Source organism: Alnus glutinosa, chromosome 13 (assembly GCF_958979055.1).
Source record: "Alnus glutinosa chromosome 13, dhAlnGlut1.1, whole genome shotgun sequence".
Classification (NCBI taxonomy): Eukaryota; Viridiplantae; Streptophyta; class Magnoliopsida; order Fagales; family Betulaceae; genus Alnus; species Alnus glutinosa.
Window position 1 is genome coordinate 7,382,860 of NC_084898.1, and position 9,037 is coordinate 7,391,896.

Consider the following 9,037-nt stretch of genomic DNA (forward strand, 5'->3'; position numbering starts at 1 on the left):
TCTTGACAGCAATCAAACATTTCTCATCAATAACTAATAGATTTAAATACAATTGTATTATTATGTCATTGCTAGTAATTTATACATGAGACTACACTTTTATATCATTTTTATCTAAACACAAAAATAATAGAAACAACATTTTTTTTTTTTTTTTTTTTTTTTTTTTTTTTTTTTTTTAAATTTTCAAATCCCAAACGGCCTTCTGTTAGAACGTCTCCTTGGTTTACGACCAAGCAGAAGAGGTGGGAACTAAAACAAAAAAGTAAAAAATAAAATCCACAGCATTCTTCTTCAAAAATCGCAAGTCAATACTTTGCTTTCAGATTCAAATTCAACGGACATCTCATCGAGCGATCGAACGTTCAAAAAACAATCCAATCACAATCAAAGTCGATGAGAATTCGCTGAGTCTCTCTCTCTCTCTCTCTCTCTCTCTCTCTCGGACTCTCTGTTGACGAAAATACCGGGCGAGGAAATGCATACCCGAGCACCGCCGAACCGGCCGTCCGGTTCGAGTTTCGGGTCTCGGGTTTCGGTTCTCTTGCTCGCTATGTTTGCCACCATGGCCACGGTTTACGTCGCTGGCCGGTTTGGTTCTTCTTCTTTCTTTTTTTTTTTGTTTGGTGTAAATTTTGCTTATTCGCAGTTTTATTTTGGTAAATTTTTGTTCAACGAGTGATTGATGAGAACGTGTTTTTGAATAGGCTATGGCAGGATGCGCAGAACAGAGCGTATTTGATTCGAGAGCTTGATAAACGAGATGGGCAGGTAATTAATTTTACTTTCATTCTTTGTTTCAAATTTAGTTTTGTTAATTGTTATGTATTATAGATAAATTTCTGGTTAAGAAAGTAGAATTTATTTGGTAGGAATAGTTTCTCAATTGCTTAATTGGTGAGTGTATGGGCATTATTTAATACCTTCTTGCACTGCTAGCTTATGAGAAAAAAAATTATTTGTAAAACACAATGGAGTAATTCGGTTCTAATAGGACACAATACTCGAATAATTGACAATATCGAATGATCGGATCCCTCGCGGCCTTATGCACAGTCCAGCATTGCCTGGTGTGGTTTTTGAAGATGCAATATTTTAGTTGATGGACCGCAGGTAGGAGTATAACCGGTTGTTTTGGTTTGCCAAGTCACTTTTCTTGGCACAAATGTTGTTTCTCATAATGCTTCACTGCGTTTCTTCTGTTTGTAAGGTTTTTTTAGTTGTTGTATCCATGAGAAATATTAAGGAGGCAATTTGTCATGCATTTTCAGGGTCATTCTGCCATATCTGTTGACTATACACTAAAACTTATAACCTGCAGGTAATTTGATTCTAGCTATCCAGCAAATTCAACAAACTATGATCTCAAGTTATGTTACCATTCTTTTTATTTTCTAGGGAACAACAAAAGAAGTTGTCAGACCTTGAGATGGACCTGGCTGCAGCAAGACAGGAGGGTTTTGTTCCAAAGCAGTTGTCAAAAATTGATGGGACTCGATCTAAGAAAAATCTTTTAGCTGTCATAGGAATTATTACAACGTTTGGCCGAGAAAAAAATAGAGATGCTATTCGCAAGGCATGGATGCCAACTGGTAACTGTTCTTTAGTTTCTTCTTTCCCTCCTTTAGTATGAGCGATGTAAATAATGACATATTCAATTGCTTAAATTCAAAATTTTTAGGCATGCCATTTTGAGTTGAGAGCTAAACCAAAGAACTCTACAGGGAATAAGGGCAGTAATGACTGTCGAACGTTACATGAAAATTTGGGGTTTGGGATAAGCTTGTGGTAGTGTTTTCTAAAGTCAAATGCGATATTTATATCTACTACTAGTTAAGTATGGCTAAGATACCCTAGGGTTATTATTTATGATCTTAGTTGTGTCTTCAATTAAGAAGAAGTAGTTGAATAAAACATTAGTCACGCCTAAAGTTGAGAGGTTATTTGGTGATTCTAGACTACCGCTGAACACCATCTAACCTAAAAGAAAGCAAAAAGAAAAGGGGGGGCTTGAACTGCGAACTGCCAAACACTTTTGAAGGGAAGGTTTTGAAGACCTAAAATGTGATATGTGATCCACCTATCAAAAAAGTGATATGCGATCCTCTGAATAATGTAAGTAGATAAAACATGCGGTTGGATGGGCCAATAGTAGATTCTAAATGAATTAATACTGAGTAGGAAAGACAATCTGAAGGCATAGAATACCTCCTCCAACAAGTTGTTAGTGGAAGAATTATTTTGACAATTCGGTTATGTGAAACAGAAGCCAATGGCAATCGCAGCTGGAATAATGGACTAGTGAACTAAATGGATTTGAATATGATGAGACAGACCAACTTGGGGGGTGGTTGAAGTTGGTGGAAAAGTAGGTGATGAAATAACATTAATTTCTTATGTTTGAATTAAATCTGCATGACTGGTGGAGCAGAAGTTACAAGATAAATTATAATTAGTTCCTGAAGTTTGAGGATACTCCAGTTTTCCACCAATGAGTGTGAACAGAAATTTTATTAAAAATCTATGCACAAAATTAATCTTTTGCACAAAGGGACTATACTCAGTTATACACGTAACTATTTTGGCATGTATAACCACGAAATGTAAAAAACTATATTGGCTGACAAGATGGTGCCTTTTGGGCTTCTTGTAATCCACTATTTTTTATTTTATTTTGGCTGACAAGGTTGTTGGGGCTCTGTTACAAGATATTTTACCATAATTGGTTTAGCTTGGATTTGACTACCCTATTGTGATGTTTTTCCTGTTTCAAGCTTGCTATGGATGATCTTAGTCGCATGATACATAAGTGGCGAGCCACAAATCTTCTTGAGGCCTAAAAATAAATTTCTGCTGGTTCTTTTTAGATGAATAACTTCTTCTGGTTCACTTGGAATATGAGGATTTTATAATGGATATATCGATATACTCTGTTTCTTTGACTCTCCTTTTCAAAATCCATCACTTCTATGAGTTCTTGCTACTGCTAATTTCAGAATTTTTTACTTGGATGGTACTTAACTGGGAAAGTACAATATATGCAGGTGCAGCTCTGGAAAAGTTGGCTGATGAAAAGGGCATCATTATGCGATTTGTAATAGGAAGAAGGTCTCTGTTTTTACAATTCAACAATTTTTGAAAGAATTGTCTAAGGTTCTTAGTTTAGTCAAGTTTATATATCTTGCAGTGCAAATCGTGGAGACAGTCTGGACAAACAAATTGACAACGAAAATAGGCAGACCAACGATTTCATCATTCTTGTACGTTAAAGTGTTTGCTGAATTTATCTTAACAATATTTAGTTGGTTTTAGAGTTTATATGATTTTCCCATGCAGAGATCTAAAAGTTTGAGAGTTCAACAGATCTGAAACGTAGTTTTAAAATTTTTAAGCTTTTCTAAGAGAGTTGAATCTAGATTTATCTGCAGCCAACATCCTACACCAGTTATTGGGGCCTGTTATCTTATAAGTGTGTATTTGTGCTCTTTGATTTTATTTTATTTTTTTTTGTATCCAACAGATTATTATTTTTTATTAGTTGATTATTGACTTGTACCAATTTCTAAGTGAGCTCACTGTATTCGAATTTGTGCATTTCTTATTCTTCTACCATGATACCAGGTCAAAATTTGAACTCATTCTATGTAATTAGTTCATATATCACTTGTTAATAGTGAAGTTGGTTGGTAGCCAGTTTGTTCATAGGAATTCAAACTAGGAATCAATATTAGTATGTCATTTCTTTTGTCTATCTGCCCTACAGGATGGTCAAGTGGAAGCACCTGAGGAGCGTCCAAGAAAGATGAAATCATTTTTTATTCATGCAGTAGAGAATTGGGATGCTGACTTTTATGCTAAGGCCAATGATGATGTGTATGTTAACATTGGTATGTCCTTAATCTTTCTGGCAATCGACTAAGTAGTGTCTCCCTCTAGCACTGTGTCAGACCTGCATGAAATTTTTCTGGTTTGCAAGAGAGAGAACCTTGTAAGGCTGTGGGAGAATATTCGCATGAAAAATTATCGGGATCCCCAGTTTTTCATCTTCCTCCTCCCTCCTTGACATTTTCCTGCATTTTCCGGTAAAGATTCACAACAGGAAGCTGTTAATATCTTTCATCATTTCACATAATAGCTAATATTTGAACACTACCAATATAAATGTTAACAGTGTGAAGCTAAAAATTAAGATGAGTTAGAAAAAGAAGTAATAAGCAATAGTTAGCTGCCTTCTTCGTTTAAGAGAACTTGAAGTCTCTATGCCTAAACAGATAATTGAAGGAGTCTATGCTGATCCTTTTGGCTTATCATTTGTTATACAGATGCCCTGGGAGCAATGCTAACTACACATCTGAATGAGCCTCGCCTTTATATTGGGTGTATGAAATCAGGCGAAGTTTTTTCTGAGCCGTGAGTTCAATTAAAATGTTTATTTGATGGCAGAAATGTTATATGATTATAGTTTTAAGTTTATCTTTTCTTCCATATACTGTCTGAATAATGTAGGACCCACAAATGGTATGAACCAGACTGGTGGAAATTCGGCGACAAAAAATCGTGAGTATTGCATCCTTTGGTTTTTTTTCCTTTTGACTGTAAAGCTTGATATTATAATTTCCAGAAAGTGACTAGCTCAATTGTATACTTCATTTAACTAGACATATTTAAGTCTTTTATGATATCTGTTTGGGGCTGCATATTCAAAATACTTTTCTTCTTTATTACAAAACAAGCCTCTTGCTGCAATTTCCTCTCAAACTTTGTGTGGAGTTAAGATGAGTGGAGGGTAAGCACGGGTTGGTATCTAAAACTTTTCTTACTGTTCTATAAGGTGCATAAGTGCAGAACAAATTTAAAAAGAAAAAAAAGGAGAAAATTTGCCCTCCCCTTGAGAATGATTTATTAATGAAGTAATGAACTGAATGCTGCATTTTGTTGCAAAGTTGTACTGTTATTCCTACAAATCAATTTGTAAAAAAAAAAGTAATCTGTAGATGCTTGATGCTTGGTTTTAAAAAACTAAGTAATGCACAAGCACCTAGTATGTGTGCATTCACGCAGGAAGTGCAGCTTGTCGCTCTAAATATCCCATGTTTCGGTGCCTGCCTTTTCAATTGACCCAAAAGAATTGTTTCTTGTATGGGGCAGATACTTTCAACATGCTTCAGGGGAGTTATATGTCATTTCAAAAGCACTGGCTCAGTTCATGTCAATAAACAGGTATTTTCTTTCTCTTTTTTAGTAAGATTAATTAATATATAGACGCACTTGGCAGAATTGAGCTGCATCATTCTTTGGTTTTCTCCAGATCTATTCTTCGTATGTATGCTCATGATGATGTTAGCACTGGATCATGGTTTATTGGGCTTGATGTGAAGCACATTAATGAAGGGAAGTTTTGCTGCTCCTGGTCGTCAGGTCTCACTCTCTCTCTCTCTCAGACACACACACACAGAGAGACAGACTTATTTATGCATGCACAGAGTGACCCCACACATATACAGCCACACGATTTTATAAGTATAAAAAGGGAAACACTGTATGATTTTTGCACTGAAGAAAGGGAAACAATTGAGAGCAACTGAGCAACAAAGGGTGTGGCATTGGAAGTGATTTGTATGTGTGCTGAGTGTGCATGGTGAAAGGGGTTTAGTTTTATGCTACGAATCGTTTCTCATCTGGTGGTTCTTGCTTAAAGGACTTCTCCTTTTTTATTGAAAAATCAGAAAAGTTTCATTTTTCATACACATATTTCTGGTAATAAGAATTTGTTTAGTTTATACCAGCTACGTGGCAATATGACTTTCTCCAAAGTTTTGGCATGAAGGAAAAATTTTGGGTTTGTGGGGAAAATTGAACACTAATCCCACCCATCTCCTTCAGATGCTACAAATGTTCCGGTGTGATACAACAATTTTGCTGAAGGGAAGCTTTTTAGATGCAATGTCTAGTTTGTTTCTATTTAGACTTGAATACCTGATATGTTCTTGCATGTTACAGAATAGCATCTTACAATATCTTTTTTTTTTTTTTTTCTTTTGTGTCTTGCTGAAGGAAAGCTTTTTAGATGCAATGTCTAGTTAGTTTCTATTTACAGTAAGATACATGGTGTCTTGTTCTACTCCATTGCAACCTATTGTCGAAGGTGGAAATGCAAATCCCTAAATGGTCTAAAACTTAAAACATGCATCACATTCACATGTACATAATGAAGATTGAAGAAATTATAATACAGTGTGGAAAGGCAAACTCTTAAATAGTTGAGCTTTCACTCGACTTTGTTCTGGATCGGGGGCTTTTACTTTCTATGAAATTATGGTTCTGACTTCCAAATATTGTTACTCTCAAAAGGGACAGGGTTATTTATAATGACATCTTTGTTTATATAATTTTTCCTGCATGTCTCAGGGGCTATTTGTGCAGCTGTGTGACTTGAGTTGTCTCCAACAATGAGTTAGCGAAACCATTGGTACATATAGCAAGGGAAGACCATTCTCATCACACCAGATGTGCTTTTGACGTGAATTCATGAAGTGATAAGGATTTTTTTTCTACCAAAAGTTTATTCCGGCTGTCTCGAAGCATGGATTTCTTGATTTGAGAGATTTTGTGAGTACAGATCCTAACCTCCTAATCAGTATTTTTCAAGAGGCCACACATAGTTCTCATCCTCAAAGGCTTTGAAAGATTTTGTTCGATCCTATGCATGATGCCTTGTAATCAACTCTATTTTCCACCTCATTTTTTTCAAGTTATTTTTCGCATTTTGAAGATTTTCAGAGTATTTTTGTCAAAAGTCAAGAAATTTTGCACTCAAGCTGAGGATTTAATATATATCAGGACAATTGGAACTTGAGGGGGGAAAAAGAAAAAAGGTACCGTATATATGCACATGCATGAGTATGACTGCATGTTTCCACTGGGATCATGCATTCAATCTTCATATAAATATTCCATGTTCATGTCCAGGTTTCTTGCTATTGTATTCCTGCTGTGCTGTGGATAGCTCTGTTTGTTAATGCATTTTAGGATGTGCTTTTTGTGTTTGGTTTGATAAAGTCTTATGATTTGATATAAAGGTGAAAATTATTTGTGTTTTTAAGAGTGTTTTCTGTTCGAGTTGATTGATAATGTTTTGTTTTGATAAATAATAATAATAATAATAATAATAATAAATAAATAAATTGAAAGGCAAAGTGAGAAAATATTCACAAACCTAACATATAACGGAGCTAGGATTTTGGCTCAAGATTAAAAGATAGAGTTGGAAGAAAAAAATTGATTAAAAATATTAAAGAATATAATTAGTCAAATAAATAAATAATTCAACAAAATTGTAATTATACATTTTCACTTTATCTTAAAATATTAATGAGCTATAATATGAGAACTGAACTGTCCTGTATAATTTTCCTCTCATGGAAAGAAATTTGAAAAGTAAAATACAGAAAAGAAAACTATATGTTTTTTTTTTTTTGGTAAAGAAAGATTATTTTGTGAGAAATTAAGCAAGATATATTTTATTTATTGTTTTCATCCTTCACCATTTTTTGGGAAGGAAGCCAAACATAACCCCATGAGCGTGCTTGGTAGAATGGTGGCTATAGGATTTTTTATTTATTTTTTTTTAATTTTTTAAGTAATGCAATTTTGTAGAGATAAGTGATATTGTAATTAGGTTGTCATTTTCTCTAGATTTGTATAATTACTGAGAAAATTGAGTAAAAAGAAGAAAGAAAAAAGAAAAACAAGTTGTTGGAGATCTGGATTCGTCTCCACCTTAGCCGGGTTTAAAACTATCTTCGTTAATGAGTTCCAAGCTCAAACCAGGTGATCTCCGACCCGAGTGGAGGCCGCATGGGTTGTCGGGAATGTGGTGATCAATCAGTATCTTCCATGTTCAATATATTTTCATAAACAAAGCCGGTTATCTAGGTAGAAACGTTTGTAGTGACTCATATTTATAACTTACCACTCTACCGAGGTGGCAGCAATGATCATAAATGACGCACCACGCTTCTCAGAGGTTGCAAATAGGGTTATAAATGTCTAATCACATCTCCTATCGAGAAGGCTGCTGACATTTATTATTAGAGACAAAAAGTCAACGGATTGACTACCGAGACATCGGGAAATGATGAATAGCTAGAAGATGGAATGTTTGGCACAGCTAAAGAGAAGAACTCTAGACCCCCAAGGTCCACGTGGCAAGAATCAATCCTTCGTAAATACAAGATATATAAGAAAGCACTCAATCTCTAGCTAGTCGTTTTGGTAACAAGAAAAAAAGACTAAGGGTCTGTTTAGGTTTGCGATTTCAAAAAGTACGATTTAAAATAACGATTTTAAAATGTCCGATTTGAAAAAAGTAATTTTTACAAACGCAGTTAAGCGTTTGGCAAAATCGCAGTTTAGCCTTTAAAATCGTAAATTTACTTTTAAAATTTTGCGTTTTCAAAAAAGCACCATCTGATCTGCGATTTGAAAAAGCAGATTTTCTGCATTTTCAAATCGCAATTTTTAAAAACGCAGTTCCCAAACGATCTATGTTCTGCGATTTGGTTTAAAATCACACTTATTGTCTACGAAATCGCAATCCCAAATGCACCCTAAATCAAGTATCAGAGACATGCCGGAACAGCCCGATAGGTCATCGTATCTATTAGGGGTGTAAATCTGGGCCGGTTATAACCGGACCGGAACCGGATCCGGGCACTAACTAGGCCCGGAAAATCGGAAAACCGGTAACCGGATAGGTACCCGGTTTTTAAAAACTGGGTACCCGGGGTACCCGGTCCCGGTCCCGGTTTCGTGTTTTCAAAATTCCCGGTTAAACCGGGAACCCGGGACCGGGTGTAAATTATTAACAAACAAAAAAAAAAAAAAAAAAAAAAAAAAAAACCCCTTCCCTTTTACCGTTTTATGCTTTTATGTGTGTCGTTTTAAGCTTTAACCGGTTAACCCTAAATCTAAAATCATACACTCACAGTCTATTCTTCATTTTTTCACGCTTTTAGATCACCCACTGTCCGCCGCT

At 35.3% G+C, this 9,037-nt stretch overlaps 1 protein-coding gene across 1 annotated transcript; it reads left to right on the forward strand.

Moving 5' to 3' along the window:
- Positions 1–264: 264 nt before the first annotated feature.
- LOC133854437 (hydroxyproline O-galactosyltransferase HPGT1-like) lies at positions 265–7,058 on the forward strand. The gene is made up of 12 exons (XM_062290643.1): positions 265–591; positions 708–771; positions 1,272–1,321; positions 1,399–1,592; positions 3,045–3,108; positions 3,188–3,260; positions 3,764–3,887; positions 4,323–4,410; positions 4,507–4,557; positions 5,149–5,220; positions 5,309–5,418; positions 6,409–7,058. Exons 1-12 carry the CDS (start codon positions 479–481, stop codon positions 6,429–6,431), a joined length of 1,026 nt encoding a protein of 341 aa, XP_062146627.1. The 5' UTR covers positions 265–478; the 3' UTR covers positions 6,432–7,058.
- Positions 7,059–9,037: the final 1,979 nt, after the last annotated feature.

Coding starts and splice junctions, on each gene's coding strand:
- LOC133854437 (XM_062290643.1), top strand. CDS start 479: ATGCATACCCGAGCACCGCCGAACCGGCCGTCCGGTTCGAGTTTCGGG. Junction 772..1,271: donor TTGATAAACGAGATGGGCAG/GTAATTAATTTT, acceptor ATGCATTTTCAG/GGTCATTCTGCCATATCTGT. Junction 1,593..3,044: donor CAAGGCATGGATGCCAACTG/GTAACTGTTCTT, acceptor CAATATATGCAG/GTGCAGCTCTGGAAAAGTTG.